The following is a 13,999-nucleotide window of genomic DNA, read 5'->3' as shown; positions in this document are numbered from 1 at the left end:
GCAACAGGAAAAAGATGCCCTCGAAATGAGAAGATCTTTCGGGAAACCACCCTGTAGCATGGAGGAGGAAGGACTAAGCAGTATACTAAAATGCATAATCCTAACAGCTGTATTGATAAATCAAGTCTTGAGTGCCACATTTTAGACTGCTGATCGTACACTATGCTTCAGCATCTGGACTCTGTTCAGGAAAAGCCTCACATACCTCACTGTCTTGTATGTTCATGTGACATCAAGTAGAAATGTGGAATCATATGTCACAGTTCTGTTGCCAAAACTCTAATAGACAGCAGAGATGTTCTGTATTTTAGATTTCACAATTTTCAACTTTTAATAAGTGTTTGTCAATGTGGAAAATCTACTTCAACACATTTTAAACTTTTAAAGGTATCACGCGTAACATTATATATCTGGACCATTTGGGGGTTTTGTACATCGGATTATATAAATAGGGGTTTTGACAGTTTTAAATGGTATTTTCTTCATTGACCAAGGCTTATGGTTTGTTTTAAATTTAGAATTTTGTTTTGTTTTTCATTTTTATAGATTTTTTCCTCATGTTATTTACTATTCTGCCATGTAACATGGTTTTGAATCACACAGCAGCTGCTTTCTATACATATTTGCGTGTCTATATATATATATATATGTATGTATGTATGTATGTGTGCGTGTATATATACACAGATATATAAATAATTTATAAACCTTACCAAAATGTATGCTAAATATACTTTTCATTATGACTGCTTGAGAGTGCCATATCTGCCATTAGTGTTGGAGTCTAGCAGTTTTAGTTAAGTGTACATCAACAATCAACATTTATAAAACAAATATTATATAGCAGTGCCATCATCAGTACAGATATATAGTATACAATATAGCACATATATTAGCAGTTTCACTTTGTTATTCCTATATTACCTTCTTTCAAAGTACTATAAGGACTGAATGTGAAGTTTCTAGATAGGTTTGGGTGTACCTTTCAAGAATTTTGTAAATTGTTTTTTGTCTGTCTTTTGTTACTGTTTTATGGTGCCAAGTATTCTATATTAAAACAATAACACCATGGGAGAAGAAAATTGGAAGAATGTTTCAGATAGTATCTGCACCCAGCATGGATGGTATTTATATAGAAAGCGTTAGTAAAAAGGACTGTAAATTTTCTTAGTAGCTCTGTCCAACCGACAACATAATCTTGTTATGAACATTTTTCTCCCACCACTAAGTACAACATTAAAAGGTGATTAGAGAGTCTGTTGATGAAACACAAATGTATGTTTTTATTGATTTAATTTAGAACACTACAGAGTTCATGGACTGTGTGATGGCATTAGATTGATGCTTGATTTTGATATAAATCACTACCATTGAAAATGATTTGATGTCCGCTTGCAGAATTTGTTTTCACAACAATAAAGTCTGGGTGTGTGTTAAGTACTGTTTTTCATAGGATTTCTGTAGCTCTGTAATGTCACTGTGCCATGTTGCAATATAACTACCCGGTAATTCTATTTAATACAAATAGAGATTCAACTCATGGTAACTTTGACGGCCTTTAGAAATGAATGCTCTGGTTCTCAAGCAATAAATTTGATCATTTATGAAAAATGACTGTGTCTGTCCCTTTAATGTTGGATATTGAGGTTCAGCGGAAACATGAAGTTGTCTTAATCATCTGCTAATTCTACTGTATTCTTCTTTTTTGCCTGAAAACCCAGGCAGAATATAAGCTGCATTTTTCTGTATAAATCAATACACAATTGACCAGATTGATTCTACTTTAAAGTGTGGAATTATTTTATTACAATACTGTTAGTCTGACTATAACAGTGTATTTATAGCTACTCCTAATATACCAACTCCACCTAACCCTTTAAACGGCTAACCACTGGTCCTTTTGTAAATACTGGTCTTCCGTGCTGTTTCTGAGCTCTCTTGTTGTAAAAATAATGCTGCCAATTGAAAAGGGGAAAAAGTGAAGACTTCTTCACATATAGATTATTTAAAATAATAAAGTGGGCCCATTAAGAATTCTAAACCATCTGAAGGTGAAACTGCTACACATATGACTTATTAGGGTAACTTGTTGAGTCGAAAAATGCTCAAAAAATTAATTCAACAACATTCATAAACGTTATTTCAGTGCTTTAAAGAATGGAGACTTGATTTCTGAAATATATGGGTCTCAAGTAGTAAGTTTTGAGGGAGATCCCTAATGGGAATTGCTCTTTGTGAGTAGTATCTCGAAAGCTTAATAAGTAAATATAAAATACCACAAAGTCAGGTTTTCTATCAGATTACGCATTCACTGAATTCTGTGTTCTCTCCTTCATGGCATTAATGTTGCTAAAGTCATAGGCTACATCTACACTAGAAACAGAAGTTTCTGTTGGAGGAGATGTTCTGACAAAACTTGTCGACAGATCACGTCTACACACAAAAGCAGATCGATCTTTTGATCTGCTCTGTCAACAAAAGGGCCCTCCAGAGCATTTACATGGCTTTTTTGTCAACAAAACTCATTTTTTGTGTAGATGTTCTATGAGTTTTGTCGACAAAACCCTCTAGTGTAGATTGATTTTATAACTGCTGCCATGTTTTAGTCTGGATCTGATTTCCGCAGTGGAGAATTGTGCTCTAGTAGAACTATTAATTTAATATTATAGGATATACTCCTCTGATTCAGCCAATACAATAATGTGTTCTCAGGAATCTCTTTACAGTCAGTAGATATAACAAATTGTTTTTAGGTGCAGAGGTTAGATATCTCTTGGTTTTGGTCAGTTTGATGGTTTAAAAGTTACCTTGTTCTACAGAAGGATACTTATCACTAAATACATATTTTTGGGTACCTGGAAGCTTGCTTAATTAAAAATAAAGGCTTTAAAAGAACAATTGAGAGAATTCAGACTGATCCTCAACTATAAGAGGTTTCATAATCCTTTCACTTTCCCTTAGCAATCAATTAAAGTGCTTAGATTTGTCCCTGTAGTTCCAGCTGTAATGAAGCAGGCTCTGCTCTTCACATTCAAGTGTACTGAAGGCAGGTTTGGGCCAAAGTGATGATGTTTCTGAACTTGTAGACATTTAGCCTGAATAAGATATACAGGACCACCCCAAGATTTTGTTAAGTAGAAGGCAGAAAACCTCAGAGGAGTTCTGAGTGAAATAAATCCATCTCCTCCCAAGTCCCAAAGTGACACCATCTGAATCTCTGTGTGAACACCTTCAGGTGGAGTGCTCCAACCAGGCAGCAGGCAGGTAGATAAGCGGCTTCTGTGCTAAGGAAAGAAGACATGATCGATGTGTTCCAGGTAGCTGGTGAAGTGGCCTTCTGGAAACCTTTGCCTTTCTGCCTTTTCTTTGGAAAGGTGAGGAGTCACTACAAAGATGAAATCCCATGGGGCTCTCTAAGGAGAGCTGCAGCTCTCTGCCTCAGGTACAGAAGCACATCAAAGTATAAACCATGAGGAAGGAACCGGGGACTGAACGGTAACAGTAATCAGAATAAATATGAAAACCCAAGAGCAAACCGTAGAGGTTGGATATTTGCCTTCCTCAGTAACAGCCTTCAATTTCTTCCAGAGTCAGGCCACATTTGCAAGGATGGACTAATGTATTAATGAACCTTTAGCCTTTCTACAATGTTGTCAATTAAAGATATCATGGGAAATAATACTAACCTGTCAAAGGAAAGCTGTGGTTCTCCTGTACCTAAATGGGGTGTCAAATTGACTGTTTCACTTAAAGGGGTAAATGTCCCCAGATAAATGGCTCTGACTATGCGGCTGATCTAACTGCAGTGGACTTAGAAAAGGATTGAGAAGGAACTTGGGGCCTACCTAAGCCACTTGTTAGTGAGAGAGAAACAGGCGGGCTTGCTGAATTGTTTAGGTTAACTGCATGCCTCTTACTGGCATTTAAATCAGCTCATTCTTCTGGGCAGGGCCCTCTGCTTTGTTAGTTGCTTTATAAGACCTTAGTGCCTTGAGAACTACTTAGTTGGCTATTAAGTTTTAAACAGGGGGTTAGAGGCCTCAGTTGTAATCCCAGCGCACTAGTTACTCCTCTTCCAGCTGCTCCCAGCTTCGGGCTGCCTGGCCTGGGGCACAGAGCACTTGCCCTCCGCTGGGGCCTGCTCGGCTGTGAAGTGGCACAAGGACTGGGCTGTCCACCTCCTCTGCTTGCCGCGAGGACTGAGTTAAGCGCTGGCTCGCTGCCCGGAGTGGAGGGCCGCAGACAAACCGCGCGCGGCCTTCCCCCCCCCCCCTCCGCTGGTGTAAGCCACGGGCACGCGGCTCGGCGAGGGCCCCGCGTCTTCCTCCAGCAAGTCGTCCCAGGGCGCTGGAGAAGCTCCGAGGAATACGGGCGGCCAGAGCCGCCTTCGGCCCCGCTCCGCGCAGCGAAGGCTTGGGAGGCAGAGGCGGAACCGCACTCTGCGAGCCTCTGGAGCTGGCGATCGCCCTCGGGGCGCCTCGGGGAACACCAGTGCTGGGGGGTCGGGCTGGCTCCGGGGAAAACACCCCCCCAGCCACGTGTCGCCTCGGAGCCGCTGTCAAAGGGGGCGCTCGCAGCCGCGATGGGCCCCGTCTCGGCTGGCTCTCTGCGGGGGAGGGCGGCGGCGGGCGCAGGCGGAGGGCTGCCGGGTTCCCCGCGCCGGAGGGAGGCGCCGAGCCGCATAAGGCGGCGGGCCTGGAGCCCGGCCGGGGGCTGCTTCGGAGCAGTCCATGCAGCCGCTGCAGGGCAGCAACCCCGCGCCGAGCGACTTCCCCTCAGCGGCCCCGGCCCTGCGCCTGTCCCGGAGCTCGATCCCGCCCCGGGAGCCGGGGGAGGGGGGGGGCGGATCCCGGCGCGGCCCCGAGGCCTAGTGGCCGGCGGAGCCTGTTGCCTTGCGGGCTGCGGGGGTGGGGCGGCTGGAGGCTCCCCAGCTGCCCCGCTCGCGGAAGGGCGGCGGAGGGGGGCACCGGCCGGGCAGACGAGCCGCCTTATTTACCTGCGGGCCCGATCCGTGCTGCCCGGCCGGGGGGTGAGATGTCAGGGAGTCCCCACGGGCCCGATCCCACGGGGCTCGCTCCGCCGGCGGCGTGATGGGCCCCAAAGCCCGTGCCGAGCCAGGGCGCAGAGAGCCGAGGAAGCTCTTGCGCCACCCGGCCTGGCCCGGCTTTAGCGCTGCTTTGTGGGGACTAAGGCGGGCGGATGCCAGACGTTGCGCCCATCCGAGGGGCCGGGACTGGGTCATCGGGGGGAAACTGAGGCACTCCCTCCCCCCGGGGCTCGGGCTCTGCTTTCCCTGGCTGCCCGGAGGAAGGAAGGAGGAAGGGCCCCGCTGAGCGCCAGCAATCACGGCTCATTCATTCCAAAAGCAACCGGCCGGGAAACCGGCGCAGGCTTAAGGCCCTTGGCCACTCGCAGAGCCGGTTCCAAAACCAACCCTGCGGCGGCTGGGAGAGCATCTTCCGGCTCCTCCCGCGGGACTGCGGAGTGGGGCCCGGGCACCTTTTAAAGCCCCGATTGGCAGGAAAGAGCTGGGCGCCCCCGTTGCCCTCGCGTTGCTGCGCGGAGAGCCCCGAGAAGAAATCAGCCAAAGCCCCGTTCTGCCCGTCTCCTAGTGCGCTCAACCTTAAGCCCCCTCCCCCGGTGGCTTCTGCCTCCGGGAACAGGGTCCGGAGAACAACACGCGTGAACATGCTAACTCCCTGCGTGAGAGCGGAGCCCCACCGCGCACTGTCGGGAAAAGGCCGATCCCCCCCGGGATCGTCTCGGGGTGAGGAGAGAGCGGAGCGGTGGAAAGACGCTGCTGCTCGCCCTGGGGGGGGTGCCAAAGCCACAGGGGGAGTTTGGCAACTTCTGAAACCGGGCGTCCGGCGGGAGCAAAGGGACCGCGCTTTCAGCTGGATCTCAGCCCCTCCTGGGCGCGCCCGTCTCCGGCTCTGGCTCTGGCCCTGGGTGAGTTTTCCCTTCCGTGCGCAGCCCCGGGCGCAAGGCGCGGGGCTCGGCTGTGAGCGCTGCGCTGCGCTCCGCGCCTCCCCCAGCCGCGCGCCGGAGACCAGGAACGCGCCAAAGCCGCCGAGCAGCCGCAGGTCGGCGAGTTACCAGCCAATGCGCGCGTGGGAGCCAGTGGGGGCTTTGGCCGGGGCCTTTCGCTTGTCTCCCCCTCCCCCGCTCAGCGCTTAAAGGACGAGCGCTCCAGGCCAGGCTCAGCTCCCACCCTCGCCCGCCTCTGGCCCCTGCGCTGCACAAGGGGCTGGACACGCTGGGAACTAACGGGAGCCCGGGCAGCAGGCCGGGCCCGGCCCTCCCTCCCAGGCCTTTACTGCTAGGAGCTGGGCTGACGGCAGCTGCCTTTGGAAACTAAACGAGCGCGTCAGTCACCCAGCCCGGGGGGGTGTGTGTGGGAACTCTGCAAACTGCTCCGCTGCCGGCGGGGCGCGTCCCCCAGGGCGATGCAGTGGCCAGCGGTGGGGCCCGACCTTGCTCGGTGGCAGGTCCCGGGAATCACGGGGGGAGGGGGGGCAGCTCCCGATGGTGCGTTAGGGTTTGATGCACCAGCCGCCCGAGCCAACCCCTCCGCCAGGGAGCGCAGGGCAGGAGCGCCGCTGCTGGGAGTGCTCTCCCGCCGGGAACGCGCCGGCCGGGGTGGGAGGCGCGCTCGGGGCACGCCCTCAGCCCGCCAGCGTAACAGGCGCCCCCGGGGCACCCCGCGAGTGCGCCCTCGGCAGCGGCGGAGGCCGGAGAGCCGCGGCACGTGTGACTTTGGCCAGACCCTTCGGCCTCCAGCCCCCGCCCCGCTACAAACGCCGCACGATTCCCAGCGAGGGCAGCGCTCAGCCAGCTTTGCCGCGCCTGGGCCAGCGACTTGCTTCCCCGGCACCGGGGTTGCCTTGGGCTAGCACCGGGAAAGAGCCCCCCGCCCAGGCGGGAGCCCAGCGGAGAGGGCCTAACAGCACCACTGGGCGGGATCGCGCTGCTGGGGGGGTGGGGGGAGACGGGCACAGGCAAATGAAGCCAAAACCAAATGAAAGCGGGGGGTGGGGGGTGGACGCTGGACAGGAGCAGTTTGTTAAATAATTTATTGATTTATACAAAGTCTTTCCCACCCGACGTGGCGGCCTAAGCGTGAATCCAACTGAAAATCAAGTGTCCCGGGTCCGCCGGCTTTTTTTGGTTGGTTATTTTTTTTTGTCTGGTTTTTTTTTTTTTTTTTTTTTTTTGCCGTACCAGAGCGTAACATCCGGAGCGAGGCCAGCGAGGAACCTGCCAAAGCGCTCAACGAACGGGGGAGGGCGAAACAACAGAGCCGTTTTACGCTAGAAATATACAGCACCAAAAATCTGCAAGTCCCTATGTACAAAGGGGCTGGGCTGCGGCCGGCGACCCGCACAGCGCTCTGCTTGGCAGGAGGGGGAGGAGGGAGGTGGGAAAAACTCAACCCCCAGAAAGGAAAGTTGGAAGGATCCCGCTGCGATTTACAGCAATGCGAAGGGCGAGACTGGCATAACTTAGTCTGTAAAAATATGTACATGTCCCATCCAGGGCCGGTTCCGCGGCTTCTTTGCACGGGTTCCACCCTGGGGAGGTCAGCGCTTCTGCAGCGTCCTGGGGCGCAGTCCGTCTCGGGGGCTCGCGCGCGCTAGCACAAGGGCTCCGAGGCGTTGCTGCAGGGGCTGATGAGGGCGAGGTTGGTGGTTTTGTGCTTTTTCAACAACCGGCTGATTTTCTCATCGTCCGAGTTGGGGTCCAGCGGTTTGTTGTACTCGTCGTCGTCCTCGTTCTCGGAGCTCTCCTTCAGCTTCTCCGTCTCCGAGTCGTGCTTCTTCTTCGCCGAGGCCATCTCCGCCGCGTGGCGCTTTCGCCACTTCGTCCGCCTGTTCTGGAACCACACCTGGCGGGAAGCACACAGAGCGCCCTGCAGGAGACTGGCTTTCACTGTCCCGCCGCGGTCTGGCCTGCCCCCCACCCCCCCCAGCCCCGCCCCGGCTTTGCGTGGGGAAGCAGTAACCGTGCGGGCGCATGGGCAGCGCTCGGCCTTTCACACCCCCTCAGGCCGGCCCACAAGGGCTCGGGTCCACGGAGGTACCATTAAAAGTTCAGCCGCTTCAGAGGAAAACGGAGCAGCGCTTTTGACGGGCACACGCTGCCCTAAAGGCCAAACGCTCTACCTGAAAAGCGGCCAAAACTGGGGCGCTTGCAAGGCGACAGCGGTGGAGAAACGGGTCGCTTGGGGTAAAGTACCCGCACTGCCTCTCCAGCCCAACGCGCCTTCACGCTCAATCGGTTCTAACACTGGCAAGTGAAGGGCTGTGGGGTCCTGTTCCTGCCGCTTCCCTTTTGTTACCCTGAGAATAATTAACCCAATGTGAATTGTTGTTCAACTGGAATTTTGGTAGCCTTGGCGAATGAGAGGCTTTTGACAAGCGAAGGGCCAAGAAAAATAGTTCACAATCAGATTATATCTGTAGCCTAGTATACAATTGTTCAATAGTGCCCGAACATTTCCCAATAGAGTGTGTGTGTGTGTGTGTGTGTGTGTGTGTGTGTGTGTGTGTGTGTTTTAAAAAGTACACACATAATATTCCACACGAAGGCACTGGAATATTAAGAAATGTGACACCGTTTCGCCTGAGGAGTTTGTAACTGACTTGTAAAGCTAAGGCCTCCGTCTGTTTAAGCCAATGCAGAAGACTTTGAAAAACACAAAGGTAAAATCTATTAGGCCTGAAAAGATCATTTTAATTATAAATAAACTACGGGAGTTCTTCTATCTTGCATCGGTTTAAACGAATAGTGGAAAATTATGATTATTTAGCCCAGAAGATAAAATATTACTCTTGCAGTTAGAGTAAATCAGCTCTTTAGGTTATATCTCCTGCCGTCATTTTAATACTTCCCCAGTGTCTGTTAATTCAGTAATTGTGAGCGGATGACGCAGTTGTATGCCAATTACGAGCCAGTTTCATCTTTCAGCATCTGTAAATCCATTAATAAAATATTATTTACGCAGAGACGAGTCTGGTGCGTAAAACGGGGCTTCTTACCTTAACTTGGCTTTCTGTCATGCCTAACGAATAGGCCAGACGCGCTCGCTCGGGTCCTGCCAGGTATTTAGTTTGTTCAAACGTTTTCTCCAAAGCAAAAATCTGCTGGCCTGAGAAAGTTGGTCTCGAGTGTTTCTTCTTCCCGTCTTTGTCCAGAACCATTCCAGTCTGGGCTGCAAATAGGAGAATAGCCCGTCAGTTACCAGCCTCTACACCTAAGCTCCGCGCCAGAATCTGCTTTCCAATATAAACCAAAAATCCCCTTGGTGCCAATCACGGTACTCCGGATTCCAACCACTGCTGGATTTGGCCCTGTAATATTTAGCAGACGCGTATACTCAATGACACCAGGCACCTGTTGAAACGGCATTTAAATGCTAATGGGACTCGCTGCGATGAAGTTAGGTTACAGGTGTTAGGTTATTAAGACGAACAGTGCGGAGTTACGATACTGTGCCATGCATTACTGTACTGCACTGTGTGCAACGTGCCATGTCCCATGTGTTTATGTCTATACTCCTCGGTATCACAGTCTTTAGCCAACTGTTGTTGTTCATGCTGTTCCCCGACCTCCGCCACCGGCTCACAGTTTTATAGCCCCTTATATTTTCCCTTTGCATAAGAGCAACCGAGAAAGCTCTGACTTTAACAGGAACCGCTACAATCCCCTGGCGCAGCCAGACGGTAGAAAACACTATGGGCGGGAAGTGGGGGAGGAGAGAGATTTCAGAATTACTTTCACCGAAGGGGCCTAATAAGTCTGATTTCGCGACAGAAAGAAAAACTAAATTTCCCAAACAACCCCCCCTCCATTTACTGGGTCCATCAGCGCCTTCCCCCATCCCTTTGTGCTCCCTTCCAGGCTCCGACGCACCCTCACTTACCGGGACAGGCGATTCTTGGATCTCTCCAGGGAGACCCCTGCATAACTCCCGGCCAGAAAATAGGAGGTCGCCCAGGCAGTTCTGCCAAGGGCTTTGGGTACCTGGACACAGCTGCCGGGTTAAAATACATCCCTGCTGAGGTAGCCAGTCCATTAAGCCGGGGCAGCCCGGTGAGGAGGTTGCTGGTGGCTCCAACAGGTCTCCCCAGGATGTCGCTTATTCCGTGAGGCGTCCCTAAGGGGATCTGTGTATTCAGTCCGCCCAGGGCTGGCGCCTTGAAGCTGGAAGGATTCTGCAGGGTGTAGGGGAAGAGAGACGTCTTCATTTCAGCCATGTTATGCAGAGCAGCCAGCGGTGTACTGCTCAGAACGAATGCGCTCTGGCGATTAGTATCCATCTGCCCCACCGCTAACATTTGTGAGCATCAATAAATCTGTACAGATGTATAAAAAAAGCCAGCTGTTTCAGTCGTAACCCACACGAGCAGCGCCAGCCACGGGCTCCTTCGTCTTTCTATTTTTAAAAATCAAACTACCAGTGAGGAAGGAAAGTTTGGTGCTGAGTAGCAAGCGATCGCCTCTGCTCGGCCGGGACCTGCAGCTGCTGCAGCAATGCACGCGGTAAAGTTTCAGTTTGGAGCAAAACAAAAATGAGGCAGGAAAACGTTGCAAAGGAAAGAGGGGAAGGGGAAGAGTCTCGATCCAAACAGACCTCAGCTGGCCGGGTCCCTGGGCGAGTTAGCTGAGCCTCGGTTGAAAATCCACTAGGAAATCGCAGGAGCCGGCGGCGTGGGCGGTTATGACGCGGTTTTGTGTTTGTTTTGGGGAGTTGCAGGCTGAGTTCCTTCCCTGTGAAATTGACTCGGAGCTGAGGCCAGCGCTGTACAAGATGCACAGATAACCGCACAACCACCTGCCAGGCGCGCTCTCTGATTGGTCGAACTCGCGTCAGCGGCCGCTCCGATTGGCCAATGGATCGGCACGCTGCTCCTCCGCTTTGCATCGACGTCATTGGGGAGAAGAGCAACACTAAATGAAGATTTTATTATAAAGTCAAGGTACTTTAAACGGCTGTAAATTTACCCACTGATTTATCTTTCGAACGACTAAATAAATCCAATTGAATGGGAGTTTAGTGAGGCTAAAGCTTGAAAAGGGAATGGGGAAAATATGAGCGCACATTTTATCAGCTCGGAATAATGCAGATTCTGAGATCAACTCAGCCACGCGTTAGTTTAGCCCCGATTTTTAGAAAACACGCTAAGAACAACAGCACATTATCACCGCCTTGGGTTTATTACTCCGCGCAAAATATTTAGGGAAGTAGCGGAACCTAACCGCAAGAGCCGATACAAATGCCACGCCATATAGCCGAGCCTTACGTTTGCCCTGGTGCTTACACCAAAATAATACTCCAGCCTGGTTGCCTTTGAGACACAGCGTGCCAGTTGTAACGATTAGGTCCAGTCTACGGTACGGCAGGACTGCTCGCAGATGTGCGGCGGCTTGTGCTCAGCTTTCTCTTTGCCGTAACATGTAGATGTTATCTTAGTGACAGCACTTGTCCCCTTCACTTGTTGTCACTCCTTTCCGAGCAGAGGCTTTCAAAGCAGGAGAACCGGACTCTGGGCTGAGCAAGGCTTGCTTTTTGTTTGGGAGTGCAATACGCCCTTGTGCTTCTTTTGTCGTTTACAGTTTGGGGGCTATTGCAACTTAAATGCTAAAGGGGCAATTATGTCGTTGCAATGTGGTCTTTTGAATGCTGCTTAACTGATCATTAATTTTCCACGCACCACACTCTATTTAACTGTTCATTAGTTCCCTGCACTCTCTAAGTTGCTCAGTATATATTACATTTGAATGTTGAAGTTCTTTACCAATATAGCCTCGGATTAAGTTTGATAGCACATTGTCTTGCTGTGGGATTTTTAAGCAGAAGTCACCACGGAAATCCGTGGGAAACACTGCTTTAAAAGTAAAAAGCGCGGCTATTTGAAAGAGCCACTCTTTCATTTTCAAAGGAGCCCCTACCTGCAAGCCATCAGTTTTAAATGCATTCGCAGAAATATAAATCTCGTCCCAGATCGTTTCTTAATCGAAAAAATTTTAGTTGTGAACACGAAAAAAATCAGAAAGGGCCAGATTGCTGGAAAATACACCTGGGGTAATTTTTGAAAAGAGGACTTTCTTGGTTTATATTTTTAAGTGACGTTGGATGTATACTGCGGATACATTGTTAGCGAAGGGCAAATAGTTTGAACCGCAGCTAACCGAGAAGTGAAACTATTTAACAGTTTTTTTAAAGGTATCTATGAATTTCCAAATGAAGCAAGTTGTAATTCGTATCAGATTAGAATTAAACATAAATAACAGTACGTTAATAGCTAAAGTTATGAAATGCAGTAATTTAATTTATGATCAGGACAAAGGATAGATGAACAATACTTGTCTATGTTAATTTGATATTACTATCTCGATTATATTGAAATACATTTCTGGGATTGAAAACGTCGATTAGCTCAATGAGCTTTGTTTTAGTCACTCCGAGGTTGTGGTCCGGCTCTCAACATGGTATGTACATCGGGGTGTGTGATATTTGCTAGGAGGTGAAGGAAATCAATGACATTGTTTGCGGAGGCCTCTTCAGAGCGTCGCCGGCTTTGTATCTCGGGTCCTACGTTTTACAAATGCTCTAACTAGAAGAGACAGCGGGTGCCACCTTCTTTCTCTTCTTTTAGTGGGGTACAAACGCATTTTAGGCTCAGGATTTGCGGGACGGCGCCGAACGGATTATACGGAGGAAATTGATATTCCCACAGCGTCGGGAAATGCACATCCTACCTACACTGAGTATAAAGATTCCTAAATCCGCTTTGGGATGTCCGGATTTGACACCCATTGAGTTGAACGCTTTTTCCTTCCGCTTTTGGGATGCTCAAGAGATCCCAGGCTCAGAGAGGTAGCCCAGTTAGTCTGTATCTGCAAAACCAACGAGAAGTCCTGTGGCACCTTATCGACTAACAGCTATTTTGGAGCATAAGCTTTGGTGGGCGAAAACCCGCCTGGGCAGATCCCAGGTGTGCAGAGTCTGGTTATTAGTCTGTCGCACTCCCCGGAAAAGTGACCGGTTCAGTGGCTGACTTCTGAAAGGAGAAACCCTTTTCAGGATTTCTTTCTCCGTCACCTGTGCGATGGGTTTGCGCTAGTTACTAGCCGAGATTGTTCCCCTGGCTGTGATCCGAGACTTCCTCACGTCTTTCTATGCGTTCCCCCAGCCAAATAGCACAGCACTGTTCATGCCGGGCAGAGAACAGTCCGGCCAGTTTGCTACTCAGCTCCGGGACTGCTAGTTAGTTTGCTAAGGACAGAGCTTGGCTGAGCCCCGGGGTGGTGGTGGCTGGGGGAGAGGAAAGACGCCCTAGCTGTTACCGCAGGATATTGCCGGTGTAAGGGGCCAAGCGGGCGCTCTTCACCTGGAGCCGAACCCCCAGACACACACACACATACACACTCCAGTTCCAGCCAAGTACAGAGAAGCCGCCCCCGGGTGCTGGGAATGGCGCTTCCAGGAAGGTGAGAGATCCAGGCCGAATTCCCTGGGGCGCAGCGAGCCCGGCCTGGTCTCCGGGATTGCCTGTAGTTACCCACAGCAGCAGCCAGGCGCTCAGGCCGGGTCCGGGAGTGTCGGGAAGATGCGCTCCTGGCCGGTCGTGGGGCCGGGCCTCTCCGGGCCCGGACCAGCTGACTTTCGGGGCCCGGCGCTCGGAGCGGAGCGGAGTGGAGCGAGGCGCTGTCTCGGGGAAGGGGAAGGACGGGACAGGCTGGGAGCCCTCTTCCCGGGTCCCTTCGCAAGGTGGCTGCTCCCCGGGGGACTCGCACTGGCTCTGCCCAGCAGCTGAAGTGGGGGTTCTCCCCGCTACAGCCCTCGCTCGTGCCCCATTCAAGGCCGGGGACGCTGGAGCCGGAGCCCCCCGTGTTTCCCAGGCAGGAAGGGGCCAGCCTAGCGTTACCCCCGGCCCGGAGATGACAGACACCGCGGCCTCGCTCACGTCGGTCCCCGCAGGCAGGCTCCAGCGGA

The 13,999-nt window shown here is 51.1% G+C and overlaps 2 protein-coding genes across 4 annotated transcripts in view; one reads left to right on the top strand and one right to left on the bottom strand.

Moving 5' to 3' along the window:
- Positions 1-1,597, top strand: part of INPP5A (inositol polyphosphate-5-phosphatase A) — a 447,602-nt gene extending 446,005 nt beyond the window's left edge. For 2 of the 3 annotated variants that reach the window (XM_075000435.1, XM_075000433.1), the window contains one exon: positions 8-1,597. In XM_075000435.1, coding sequence (XP_074856536.1) covers positions 8-145 — 138 coding nt within the window. In that variant the 3' untranslated portion in view covers positions 146-1,597. The remainder of the gene's footprint in view (positions 1-7) is intronic. The other variant, XM_075000434.1, reaches the window with a different exon arrangement.
- Positions 1,598-7,577: 5,980 nt separating this feature from the next.
- On the bottom strand, positions 7,578-10,337 carry NKX6-2 (NK6 homeobox 2). Its single transcript, XM_074999674.1, has 3 exons — positions 9,923-10,337; positions 9,039-9,211; positions 7,578-7,885 (listed from the first exon to the last, which is right to left on the bottom strand). Exons 1-3 carry the CDS (start codon positions 10,335-10,337, stop codon positions 7,634-7,636), a joined length of 840 nt encoding a protein of 279 aa, XP_074855775.1. The 3' UTR covers positions 7,578-7,633.
- Between the last annotated feature and the right edge of the window lie 3,662 nt (positions 10,338-13,999).

The sequence above is a fragment of the Carettochelys insculpta genome, chromosome 7 (assembly GCF_033958435.1).
Source record: "Carettochelys insculpta isolate YL-2023 chromosome 7, ASM3395843v1, whole genome shotgun sequence".
NCBI classification, from domain to species: domain Eukaryota; kingdom Metazoa; phylum Chordata; order Testudines; family Carettochelyidae; genus Carettochelys; species Carettochelys insculpta.
This window is presented reverse-complemented; position numbering and strand designations above follow the sequence as displayed.